This window comes from Leptodactylus fuscus, chromosome 6, assembly GCF_031893055.1.
Source record: "Leptodactylus fuscus isolate aLepFus1 chromosome 6, aLepFus1.hap2, whole genome shotgun sequence".
In the NCBI taxonomy this organism is placed as follows: Eukaryota; Metazoa; Chordata; class Amphibia; order Anura; family Leptodactylidae; genus Leptodactylus; species Leptodactylus fuscus.
Window position 1 is genome coordinate 59,254,126 of NC_134270.1, and position 14,297 is coordinate 59,268,422.

General features: G+C 41.4%; 1 protein-coding gene across 6 annotated transcripts in view; it reads right to left on the reverse strand.

Moving 5' to 3' along the window:
• PKNOX2 (PBX/knotted 1 homeobox 2) overlaps positions 1–14,297 on the reverse strand; it is a 306,344-nt gene that overhangs the window by 22,103 nt on the left and 269,944 nt on the right. For all 6 annotated transcript variants that reach the window (XM_075280089.1, XM_075280084.1, XM_075280085.1 and 3 more), the window contains 2 exons: positions 10,698–10,830; positions 6,441–6,538 (listed from right to left, as the gene is read on the reverse strand). In XM_075280089.1, the coding sequence (XP_075136190.1) occupies positions 6,441–6,538; positions 10,698–10,830 (231 nt within the window). The remainder of the gene's footprint in view (positions 1–6,440; positions 6,539–10,697; positions 10,831–14,297) is intronic.

The following is a 14,297-nucleotide window of genomic DNA, read 5'->3' on the forward strand; positions in this document are numbered from 1 at the left end:
AACAATTTGTCCCACAAACATTAAGTTCTCATATGGCTCTGAGAACAGAAAAATTAAAAAGTTATGGGGTTTGGAAGGAGTCAAAAACAAAAATCGAAAAATGTCACCGGCGGTAATGGGTTAAAACTGTGGGTGTAGGATCCTCCAGAGGCGTGCAATTGTGTGTAAACCTACTATTTGATCACTCCTAAACAGTGCTCACAAGAAGAAACGGTTGCATTGGTCCCAGACATACATGAAGACTAATTTTGAAACAGTCTTCTGTGCTGATGAATGCAATGCGACCCTGGATAGTCCAGATGGATGGAGTAGTGGATGGTTGGTGGATAGTCAGCATGCCCCCACAAAGTGGCAGAGTCATGTGTTGATGAGTAATCATGGAGTGAGAGCTGGTAGGCCCCTTTAAGATTGCTGAGGGTGTGAAAATGACCTTTACTAAGTATATAGTTTCTGACCGACCACTTTCTTCCGTGTTACAAAAAGAAGTGTGCTGTACTGTGCTGTTCCATAGCAAAATCAACTTTATGCATGACAATGCACCATCTCCATCTGAAGCAAATAATACCTCTGAGTCACTTGTTACTATGGGCATAAAAGGTGAAAAATTTGTGGTGTGGTCACCATCCTTCCCTAACCTCAACCCTATAGAGAACTTTTGGAGTGTCTTCAAGATCTATGATGGTGGGGGACAGATCACATCAAAGCACCAGCTCTGTCAGGCTATGCTGACACCGTGCATCGAAATTAAAGCAGAAACTATCCAAAAACTCCTAAGTTCAATGGATGTAAGAATTGTGAAGGTGAGATCAAAGAAGCCCATGTTAACATGTAACTTGGTCTATTAGGATGTTTTTGATAGATGTAGCTTTTAATTTCAGTAAATGTGACCTCTTAATGCTGCAAATTCAACAAATGACTGGTTTCAGTTCTTTACAACCTATAAATTGTTTAGAAACTCTGTTGTGCATAATAATTTGGAACACTGGATTTAGATTTTTGTAATTAGTGAAAAAAAATGTTATTTTGTCCAATAAAATTTGATTGATGCTCTAATGGTTGAATATATGAAAATTATACTGACTGTCATTTGCATCAACCATTTAGGAAAATCAGAGAAAAATATCATTTGAATAATAACTAGGAACGTGGTGTAGTCGCTGCTTTATCAATTCTGCCGCAGTTGGAATTTTTTCTCTAGCTCCCATTGTTCCTGAGCAATCAGTGAAGTTAGTTTCAGCACATTAATACTCTCTGATGTCAGGTGGGGGGTCTTTATCTTTCTGCCCCAGCCTAGGAACACCAACCTGACATCAGAGAAAATAATTGTGCTGAAAATAACAGAGATGATTGCTCAGGAATGGTGGGGGCTAGAAAAAAAAATTCTAACCACCAGAATCATTGAAGCAGATCTATTGAAAGATGCAATAGGTTGTTGATGGAGGTAGTGAAAGGTCTTCTTTAAGAAATCATGAGCTATATGCTTTCATTCTGCCCAATAAGGCTAGGGACTGAATTCAAATTGTGTGTTGTAAATCTCCCCTTTGTGATGAACCAGGATATATGTAATTAGTGCTGGTTATACTGACACTCTGTATGGTGGAGAATAACTGGTAGGGATCACAGTGATCACAGGTGCCACTGGGCCTAGAAGCTAGAAGGTTCCATAGGCAGGGGCGTAACTTGAGGGGGTGCAAAAGGTGCAGTTGCATCAGGGCCCATGAGTTTTAGGGGGTCCATTAGCACTGGCATCAGTATTGAGAGTGCAGCTTCCATCTGGCCCATAAACCAAGGAGACCACAGATTACCCTAACCACACTAAGGTTGATTAAAGTCCTTAGCACCCGTAACCATCACTATCAAGAATTCACTGTAGGGATGAGATAGGGGGTCCTGGACAAAATATTGCACTGCAGCCAACAAGACTTTAGTTATGCCACTTCCCACAGGTTTCCTTAACGCCCTAGATCTGGATGATCTCCTATGATGGCTGAGAGTCAGTGCTTATACAATTCTGACCCCTGCTCTCTGGTGAACTGGAGTGAAAAGATTTAAAATACACAGCCTTCCACCAACAGAAAGGAGAAAATGAACCTGTCATTGTCAGCTGGTCAGCAGCATATAGTCAAGGAGAGATTGTGTGTGGGAGGCTGTAGCACAAATGGGGGCATGATTCCTATGTGCGGGGTACTGACAAAGGATAGGAATGATAGGAAAATATAAAAGCTGCTAAAATGTTTGGATGGGCTGAGGCTGACAGTTGTAAGGAGAAGTTGTACAGGGAAACCCAAGCTAAGTGTTTGCAACAAAATGTGTGAGCCTTAAGTTACGTCCCTGGTAACTGCTAATACTACAGTCAGACACATTGTGTAAAATAACAGTAGTTGAAAGTGATACTAGTAAAGGTACAACCATGTGCTAGAAAAAATTCCTTAAATCTTGTATCCATGTAGACACCTGTGTATGTGTCCTGTAGACTGAACTATATGACTGTGCTTAGGAGACAGTATGTAGGTAACAAGATTATCTGTCATGTCACCCCATGTCCTATAAAGATGCTTACACAGATTCACCTCATTCCTGGCTCTCCCCAGAGAACAATGAAAACTTTTTTGATGAAAATGTGATTTATTTGGAGGAAAAGTTTAGTCTCTAGAGCACCACTTTGTAGTCCAGCAGTTTCATTTATGAATGGATTTCACCAGCCCATCAAGCACAGTTATGGACATAAACAAAGCCGGCATCCCAGACATTTTTATAGCTCTTCATCCATCATTCAATTTCTTGCAGAGGTGAAACACAGGCCGCCAATTCTAAAAGTGCCTTCCTCCTCCAAAGAGCAGCTGCAAATAAGCTTCTGGCTCTTTAGCTAGTGCCTGGGGACAACCCCTGAGACGCGACAAGCAACTTACATTTTACTTGGGGTCTCCATGGAGCTTAGATGTTCTAACATCACTGCACATTGTTTGACAATTCTTGTGACTGGTGTGGTTACTGTATGGTGATGAAAATAAGACCTAGCACCTAGAAATCACACACATACACTGCTATGGCCTCACAGAGAGAGACCTAGTGCACATGGTTACCCTGCCCAAGAGCAGGTATTGTGCAACAGTGCATTTTTCTTAAAGGGGTTCTCCTAGTCATTTAAACAAAAACTGTCAAGGTGATTTGGGACACCAAAACACCCACAGACCATGGCCCCATTAAAAATAAAAAAAAAGCTTTATACTTACCTATTGGTTGTAGACGTCCCGGCTCCGGACCAAATTCTTCAATGAAGCCATAGGAGTATACCTTGACTTCAGTGCGCATGTGCTGGACCTCGGGGACATGTGCAATGAAGCCGGGTGTACACCTCTGGCTTCACTGAAAAACTGCACAGGTGCCAGGAGAACCAGAGATGAGTCCGATAAGACTCACTGGACTCTTCTTTAAGTAAGTATAAAGCTTGTATATTTTTAATGCAGCCATTGATTGCATTGCAACAAGCCTGTTTGGGACACTACACCCCAGTCCATAAGGACATGTTCCCTTTAAAAAGTTTCCCCTTTGCTGTGAATAGTAGTTGGGAATAATAAAGAAAGGTAATCTTAAAGGTCCTCCAGGCCCAGCAGCAGCTGCTTTCTTCCTTTCTATTGCCTCTAGATGTCAATATATGTTTGTGTCAAGAGACCACTGGTCAGTGATGACCGCCATTATATCGCTAAGGCCAGTGATTGACTGCAGTAGTCTCATGACACAAATGGAACAGTCATATGGAGAGATCGGCAACAGAGACTCAAATCGCAAGGAACATTGTGGAGCAGGGGAGTTAGTGGCTGCAATACAGGAGCTCAACCCAACCCCCAGGGTCAGTTGTTTCGACGGGGAGCCAGTGTACTTATAGGTATATTTTTGGCATGTGAGAGGAAACCCACCCAAATATGGGAAGAACATACAAACTCTGCACACATGTTGCCCTTGCTTGGATTCTGCTGCTGGGCCTGGAGGACCTTGAAAAGGTGTGTTCAGTTACATTTTTTACAACCCAATACTGTTTACAGAAAACTTTTTAATTCAGTTAGAGAACCCCTTTAAGAAAAATATAACCCTTGCATTTTTTCCTCAATATTTGCGCTTGGGCATGGCATGTGCACTAGGTCACTCTCCAAGCTTATTTAGGCTAGGGCTTTGGTTGTGTGATCATAGATTGCTGTGTTGCCCTACGACACCTTCACTAATGTTAGTGAATGGAGACGCATTGTGACCCCTAGAGTGCCGCGATCACAACTTTGAGTCAAACATGGCTCAAAATTATTGCAATTATAAGACACACTAGGGGTCACAGTAAAACCCATCAATCTTTGGTTGTGTGACAGGGTCCAAGAAAAAAGTTGTCACAACCCTCCCATCTGAGAATCAAAAAAATTCCCTTATTTGGTTCACGTACAGTATAACACCCCTTTTGCTGTCCACTACCCCTTTTACTGGCCCGCACAGTATATTACCCCCTTTACTGGCCCGCACAGTATATTACCCCCTTTACTGGCCCGCACAGTATATTACCCCCTTTACTGGCCCGCTCAGTATATTACCCCCTTTACTGGCCCGCACAGTATATTACCCCCTTTACTGGCCCACACAGTATATTACCCCCTTTACTGGCCTGCACTGTATATTACCCCCTTTACTGGCCCGCACAGTATATTATCCCCTTTACTGGCCCGCACAGTATATTACCCCCTTTACTGGCCCGCACAGTATATTACCCCCTTTACTGGCCCACACAGTATATTACCCCCTTTACTGGCCTGCACTGTATATTACCCCCTTTACTGGCCCGCACAGTATATTATCCCCTTTACTGGCCCGCACAGTATATTATCCCCTTTACTGGCCCGCACAGTATATTACCCCCTTTACTGGCCCGCACAGTATATTACCCCCTTTACTGGCCCACACAGTATATTACCCCCTTTACTGGCCCCCACACAGACTAACACTTCCTTTACTGGCACCCATAAAGTATATTGGCCCCCACAATATATTCCCCACTTTATTGGCTTCAACAAAGTATATGATCTCTTTTAGTAGACAATATTTCAGGGTGCGGACGATATTTTACTCTCCAATTCTCACTTCAGCCCAGGCTTACCTCCACTTTGGTCTCCAGAGAGCACTGCATGTTACATCCCAATACTGAAGAACCGAAGTGGGCAGGAATGGGGATGGGTGAGTAAAGTATCAGCCACTACCTGTTGGAATAATCCAATAGGTAGTGACTGATTATATTTAAAAAGTGCTATAATGCAACCCATTGCTGTGGGGCCAATGATCTTCAGAACCCCACTCAATTGCAAGGGTTACATTATGGAAAGAAAGAATTTGGCCAAAATGCTGCCCATCAGTTTCTTCCAGAAGGTGCTGTCTGAGGCAACAGGTGTGCCCCAGCCATAAACACCCAGTTAGGTAGGAGATTAATGATTAAGACTTTTTGCACAGTTGGTTTATTTCAAGGAGAATCTTTCACCACCTCAACAACTCTAACTATTTTGATGCCTCGCCATTGATTCAGGTCAAATTTTTTCTGTAGTTTCCCACCATTCCTGAGCAATTGGTGCTCTAATTTTCTGCAGCCAATATGATAATTGCACAATAGAGAGACTAATTAGCATACGGGTGCTGAAACTAAAGACACAGATTGGTCATATATAGTAGAGCATAGAGAAAACTTCCAACTGCAGTGGACAAAATGGAACGGCACCTACTGAAGGATGAAAAGAGTTGGAGTCGGTAGAGGTGGTAAAAGGTCCTCTTTAAATGCTGAGGAACAAAATGGAATATAAAATAATTGCAAATGTTACAGTAGTATTGTGTGTGTGTATATGGGAAATAATCATATTTTTGCCTATTATTTGACTTACATTTTTTAGGGTATATCTGTAGTTTGCAATTCTCTCAGAGCTGGTAAGTGAAGACTAGCTGCAATACACTGCACATACTATGTACAGGAGAATTTGCTCCATAACTGCTTCTGTCAATCAGAGACCGCTCCAGAATAAAGCAAGACATATAGATATAGAAGTGCTGACCTCTTCTGGATATGAATAAAGTACTTTGGTTGTGATAGAAAGCTCCTTTTTAGACTCATTCTCACACCAAACCTACGTTACTGCTGCTATGTTTCTCTCTGTTTCCCCACCGCTCTCCAAAGACATGCGTGATCTAAGGCATGTAACTTGCAATCCATCTGGAGACAGGTATACAAGAATTTTCAAAGTGAAAATCAATTTAGTAGAGGGAGAGGGAGAAACAGCCAATATTAGAAGAGAAGGAGGAATTTCTCTCTGATATTACAAAGTTTCTTATGAAAAGTTAGTTACCATTCAAGGTTATTGGTGCTACAGCCATATTATCATATTATATCCATAAATGAATCAGAACTTGCCATTTAAATTTACCTGTGCATTTTGAATCTGGATAGCTCCTTGTGGGATAGCTTGGGTTACTACTTGTCCCTGGGATGTTACCATTGCAACTGGTTGGTAAAGTGCGCCTCCTAAAAAACACAGCAGATGAGGTATTAAGTGCGGGGCCCAATCTAAATCAGAAACCAACAATAGCATGTTCAAATATACGTTGGTTTTATACTTTCACAGGTGTGCTGCATGTCGGTAAAAGTGAATCCTGCAGCACTCAATTCTCACGTATTACATTATATGCAGTACTGCCTGGAGTTTTCTCTGTGCCTCATTTTAGGCCCAGGGTCATGACACAAAATCAGACTTTTTACAACAGTTTTTTTCCCTCTATACATTGCATTACTCCTGGAATGATATCCGTGATTTTTATGCTGAGAGATCTAGAAATTCAGTAAATACAATATGCAGATATACTATTATTTAGAAATTCTAATAAATACTGCAGTCTAAAACAAAGACTGGCATAGAGTGAGCAAGGACAGGGGAAAGCTTGCCTATCAGTAGAGATCTGACCTATCATAACACCATCAATCAGGGGATATTGTCCATTCACTTTAATGGGAGTATTAGGACCCCCACTGATCTGCAAGTTATTCCCTATCCTTAGCTAGGGAAAAACTTGCTTTTGTGGGAAAAACCCATTTAGGCAGTGTGCACACAACCATGTGCGTGCCACTGGCCATGACTGAACAGCATACAGATGTCATCTGTGTGGTACCCATTCTTCCGCAGCCCCATTCATTGGGGCCAGTGAGCACTGTCCACAAAACGGACAAGAATAGGACCCGTCCTGAGTTTTCATCATGGCTTGTTGTGCCATACACCAGACTATGGAAATACACGGTTGTGTGTATGTGGCCATAGTAATGAATAGGTCCGTGTGCTAGCCAGGAAAAACACAGCTAACACAATGACTGTGGATCGTGTGCATGAGGCCTTAGTGCTGTAAATTGCGTTATTGGATCTGTGTCTTCAGCACATCACACATATGCATGCTGAGATTGAGTTCTTTGGAATTTGGAGGCCAAGTTGGATCAAGCATGCTAGTCATTGCTCCTAATGTGTATTAGTGAGGCGTGCATGGCCTTGTTGTCAGATTACTGGTTGTCCATCCTTCAGTCACTTTAGTAGGCACAAATCACTTCATATTGAGAACACGAGTCTTTATGTCTGCCCATTTTTCCTGCCTTTGACACAACAACTTAAAGAACTGACTGTTCATTTACTGCTTAAAATATCCAACCGGTTGACAGGTGCTATTTATGATCTTGAGATAATCAATGTTATTCACTCACCATCAGAGGTTTTAATGTTATAGCAGATTGGTGTATACAGAACTACAATCAGCCACAAATACGTTCAGTCACTTTGAAACTACATGTCATTGCTTACCCTGCCAATAATCTAGAGGTACAGCTTGTATTAGGTAATGTGTAGCTATAGACACAAGTAGTGGAGAATAATCTGTGCAGCAATGAGAACATGCTGAAGATCTTGTAATCCGCAGCCTGCTCATATGTGCAGGAAAGACCAAACATTTTTATGGCAGATTTCATACTTCATGATGCTTAGGGTGGATCTGAACTTACCCTTACACTGCAGCATTGCATGCACACTGATTGGGTATAGGGGCACATTTAGCATGGGCTTATGCCATGGGTGTAAAAAAGCACAAGTCAGTGGTTTACAACCTTTTAAATGCCACTTTATGCCACTTTCCTGAAAGGGGGCATAGGTGGGTGGTAGGGTTATCAGTCCTGTCATATTTATTATAATTTAAAGGGGTTTGTCCACTTTCAGATCAATATTGAAAGACACATGTATTTGTTTGTATAATAAAAAGTTGGACAATTTTCCAAAATACTTTTCTACTTACTCCTAGTGGATAAAAATCAGTCCCTGGTCATGTGATATACAGACTATTATCATGTGATATACAGTCTATGGTCATGTGATATACTGTCCATGGTCACGTGATGAACACACAGGTGCACAGTTCATTACCAGGCAGATGTCTGATTACTGTGCTGTGACTATAATGAGCAGCACCTGTGTGTCCATCACATGACCATGAACTGTACATCACATGACTATGGACTGTACATCACATGACCATGGAATTTGGAACTTTTCCAAACTTGGAATTTTTTCTCTAGCCCCCATCGTTCCCTGGGCAATTATTTCTTCTAGTTTCTGCAGCCAATATGCTAATAAGGTTCTCTACTGTTACATGGATAGTTCCTGTTAATCTGCTCCAGCCCAGGACCGCCCACCTGACAGTAGAAAACCTAATTAGCTTATTGGGTGCTGAAAATAACAGCAACAATTGCTTATAAACAGTGGGGGCTAGAGAAAAGATCCCAACTGTATTGGAATCACTGGAGCAGCCCCTATTGTAGGATGCAAATGTGAGGTGATGAAGGCCCTCTTTAAGCCACAGTCTTTTGTTCTATTAATCCCATTTTCCAAGTCCATTTAGGATTTGCCTTTATGGGCCAGGTGCTTTGTGCGAGCCTGACGTGAACAACGATGTATTACACAGGAAATGCTCAGCTCACTGTGGCTTCCCCCGGAAAAATCAGCTATTTTTCAGGGGTGCTGGGAGTGGGATGGCTGCATACCGCCGTGATGGGGCAACTCTTTTTTTAAAAAAAAATAATTAAATATTTAATAAAATTTAGAAATCAATATTCTTATGACATCACCACATTTGCAGGATAATTGACTAATACATGTTATTAATGTTAATTTTCAACTACGGTATAATGTCGGTAGAGTTGTGCTGATGTGTGATTTTGCTCCAGTGTCTGACTTTAACTTTTCTATTCTGCGTGGAAACTCTTTGTGATACTCCGCAATTGGCTGTGACTGAGTAGAGTCATATCAGTGTTGCTGCATACGTAAATTAGACAAAATGTGACCGCGGAGTACAGTATGACCCGCCCCAGGGATATGCCATGTTATCAGTTTTACCATGCTGCATTTACTTAACATGAGTCATAATCAAGTAGTAATTTCCTTTTGCAGAAACTAAAATGAGAAAAACATATATCACAACATTGTAAAAATAAATACATAAAAATAAAATAAGCCACAGCTGGTACACACTTCTCCAATTTGGTCGCACAAAAGATGTAATGGCTTCTGCCATTATATAAACAATGCATGGGCTCACAGGGGTTAAACTATTTCACAGAGGGATCCGGATCTCTCCTTCATGAATAATACATCCACATCATGAGAGATTTGTAGTATTATACACAGGCGCCCTCCTCTCCTCTGAGAGCTCAATGTAATAAAGAAAATAAAAAAAAAAAAAAACAACGTGTGGATCAGACGCCACACAAAGCAATGATATCACATAAAACAATGTCACTGCATACATACCGCATACAACACAAGAGGCAAGCCCAATGCTGCATGGGCCAGGCACACTATGCACACTGAACATGAGAGGTGGTAAACTTCCTCCGGATAACATGGTGTCGCTCACGCTCTCCATAGATCATATAACAAGTGAAATGAGGCCAACACTATCAGTCCGAGGCATCATTACTTTCCTGGTTGTCAGGCCCGCGACATGAAGTTTTTGTACTGTATTACATGATCTGTATAATCCCTGCTGTTCAGTATGTTCACCAATACAAAAGCAGCTTGGGTTACTTTACTTCACATAGCAGACAGGGCCGGTGAATTATCTCGCCATGGACAGAACTGGAAAAGGCCCCACTTACAGAGGACCTCTCCACGCTCCTGACACGTCTGCTTTAATAATTACTTGTATTTTCCATGAAGTTATACCTTTTCTTAGAAACCTGTGTTTTACCAATCTCGTTATTCCTCCTGGAAATGAATAAATTGACAAATGGGCGTTACCACTCCATTGTCAATAAGGTGTGTCCATAGAGTATCATATCAGTAATGACATGTCAGACTGTGTAGGGTCACACACCTTTGACTACGGGAAGGTCCACTTCTTTCATAGATTTTCAGGAGGGATAATAGAAGAATGGCACTAGTTGTCCTAAAAAACCCAAAAAAGCTGCTCCACAATTTTACTGGAACACAGGTTTGGAGAGTTGACATATTTTCTTTAATTATGACCACTGCAAGTATATAGAGATTCCAAAAAATAGGTTGTGAGGACATGTTATGTGAGAGTTTTCTTTTGTAGCTCCTACTATTCTCCGATCCTGATAGTACAATATGAGGCATTTCAGTTTGACATTTTCCCACCTGATACAACCTGCGAGGAGTTGACGGTTGTCATGGAAAGGCTGCTTTGCTGAAGGGTGGAGGACGGCACTACAATTCCTTGTGGGTTGGTGGATAAACCAGTCAGTGAGTTGGGGGAGCTCTGTAACAGATCCTGAAAAGACAAAAAGACAAAACCATTCATATATACAAAATCTGCATTATGGATGGAAGCCCCCTTTACGCCACCACCCATTTCTTACAATAGAAACTCTACAGCCATCGAATAAACATACACAAGTTGTGCTCCCTTTTTACAAAGTTTTCACCAACTTCTGAAAAGGTTAGAAAATGTCTGTTTTCAGCTTTTGGCTGGAGTTTTTCTTTAAGAGTCAATGCCCAATCTGATACAGTCATGGTACAACTGTCAACTATGGACAATGGCATACAGAAAAGGTGGAGCCCCATCACAGAAAATCTAACAAGGTCTGACCATGACGGTACAGAGTTATATCACCCAGGACATAAGGGCCTTGTGTTGCTTTCACCCACCTTTGGGCCAATTCCAAACCTCCTTACTTCTCTTAATGTACTTGGAGAGAACAGCCCTGCTCAGGTTCTTTCCACCCAGTACATGAGGGAATGGGAACAGGCCTGGATCCGCTTTCTCTGATATTGGTCAACTGATCTGCTTCTATGGTAAGTACGCCTTTATAAAATGGTTTACATTCAATTTCCCCAGATTAAATATTCTTAGTGAAATTGTGTTCACATTTCATTACTTTACACACATGAAATGCCAATATACTGTGCCGAAACTGAACAAATGTCCATCCAACTGGCTGAGTAAACCTGCTGCTGCCCCAGAAACTCAATGACTTCAGAAAGAATGTATCCATCAAGGGACATCGTATTCATCCAGCGAGCAGGGCAGGACTCCAGAATGGGGAGGGAGCTGAAGAAAAACTGGCATGTTCTCTACTTTATGTCTTTGGTCAAGCTGTAGGTCTCCAGGTCACCAAATTCTATCAGTCACCGCCATCTGTTCCACAACCCAGGCTTTGATTCCTTGTAGGTAATTACATTTCTTAACTCTTAGAGCCCATGCAGACTGTGCATTTACTTCATGGACTGGCCAAGTTAGATATGAAAACTAAAGCAAAGAAGATGTGGAGGTGAAAAAATGAAAGTGGGTAGTTTGTTGTCTGTAGGTTTCTCAATTTATATTAGTTTTCAGAAATGGGCCCCAATACATCTGATGAACACTCTAGAGAAGATCTAATGGAAAGCTGACTGTGTTCCAGACTTCTGCATTTCATTTCTGGGACAAGAAGTAGCTATGTGATCCCTGGAGCCATATTGGCTCTCACAAGGACACCTCTAAGTGGTCATGTATGGGACACTTCTCTTGGCTCTTCCTCCCAGTCAGTCATAGTGGGAAATCCTTACCTCTGATCTATTGCTTTGTAGATATTGTATCTGCATGGACTGAATCCCTACTTATGTGAAATAGGATTTGTCTATTTGTCCATTAAGAATGTGTCAGGTAGATCAGAGCCTTTACCCTCATATAGTCTTTGTCTGTCACTGTTATCATGACTGAGGCCCTATTCACATCTACGTTTTGTATTCCGTTCGGAGAGTCCGCTTGCGAACCCTCGAACGAAAAACTATATACATAAAAAAGCAGTTAACTAAGGAAACCCACGGACCCCATAGACTATAATGCGGTCCGTGTGGTTCCCGCACGAAACATGCATAAAGAAAAGGACTTTTCTCTGCGCATGATTTATGCGGAAACAGAGCAGAAACCACACTGACCCCATTATAGTCTATGGGGTCCGCGGGTATCCCAGTTAACCGCGTTTAATGCATATAGGTTTCCATTGGGTGGTCCCCAAGCGGACTTCCCAAACAGAAACCTGACCGCAGATGTGAATCAGGCCTATGATGTAAGGGAATCCAATACAGTTGTATGATAACATTTTGCCATGGTGCCCTACAAGTGCTGCTTGTACATTTTCCCACCAGGCTAGTTTGGAAGAATATGGCAGTCATGGAGGAAAGCAGAAAACAGGGGAGCTATAGATGACAAAAGAAAGAGATTCACAAGAGGGAGCGTATGTTCCTCATTCCATTTCCACAGCCATAAAGTGCATTTTGTTTGAAAACCCGGCCAATGATCTTTTGGAGGCCCAACCATTGTGACCCAGGTAGAAGTGGATTATTGCAGAGGCGGACATCAGAACAGATGACTGTTTCCTGCAATTGTTCCATATATTTATTTTCTGCCATGATCTGAGGTATTTGTGAAAAGTGAAATCCTCATTATGTTTCCTGACCAATGCATTCTAATTAGATCAACAGTTAAAAAAAATATATTCACAACAGCCACAGGACAGCTTTACATCTCATTAACTTCTCACTTCCTATTTTCAGCAAAATTACTGATAAAAATGTGCATCTCCATTTTCCTGAGCTCGCAGTCTCATCGCCTCATATCTAACATCTCTCTTGTCGCCCTGGATGCAAGTTGTTGCTATGACAACCCGCAATAATAGAAGCTAATAAATTACAAACGAGATGCTCGTTGAGCAATTATTGTCGTCCTTTATGCAAGTTTCTTGCTAATTTCGCTCATAAGGGAAACTGCAATAAGCAAGGAAGGGATAAGAAGTCTATTTCCAGAGGATATTAGCAAACAAGAAAAAAAAAAAACCCTCTCTACTTCTAAAATCAGTGATTAAGTGACTTTGTTATTCTAGGATGTCTGAATTAGATTTTTCATACCATTATTTATTTGGATATTTTGAGGCAATCCTGGAAGTAAAGTCAAAATTTAAAGAAATTTTGCTTTGAATAAATTTATCTTTTCATGTCAAGCACATCAAATATTCCAGATATCATCGACTCCCCCACCTCGTTCTGCTGCCAGCACATGCAATATTTAAATATTCTCTCCAGCTCATAAAATACATAAAACAAAAGCTGTTGGAAGTGTGACAGCTGGATCAAGAGCTGGGAATGATGGGACTGCGAGCGCCGCGGCGATCATTATACAACTGCGTGGAAGCAGCAGACGATGGTCAGTGCCACAGAGAAGACTGCAGAAAAGCACGTGAAAGTGACACTGCATCTCAAGTGTAATGCTAGAAAGTCTCAGAAAAATTCCAGCTTTAAGCCTGTGATCCTCTATCTGAACGGTATTTACAACAGTTATCCCATATACTGCGCACCAACTGGATACATCAAACTTACTGCAGCTGCTTTCCCTGATGCAGGCAACAAAATTTTGGCACATATCCTTTAACAGACAGAATCCTGTACTCTGGTGACTGCAAACGAAAAAACAGCTGCGCGGACCATGACTTAGCACGGCCATTATGACTTTGCTAGACCATTCCTATTTAGGCTGGTTTGACACACTGCAGTGTAACGATGCTTTATTAAAAAAAAAATTAAAAATTTATATATATATATATATATATATATATATATATATATATATACATTGAATTTAACAATAATTCTGTAAGCTCCCCCTAGTGGTGGCTACAGGCTGCCAAAATGTTATTATTTGAAGAGATTGTCCATTTTCAACAAACAAATGGTATTGTTTCCATGAGTAAGGGCTAGTTTAAA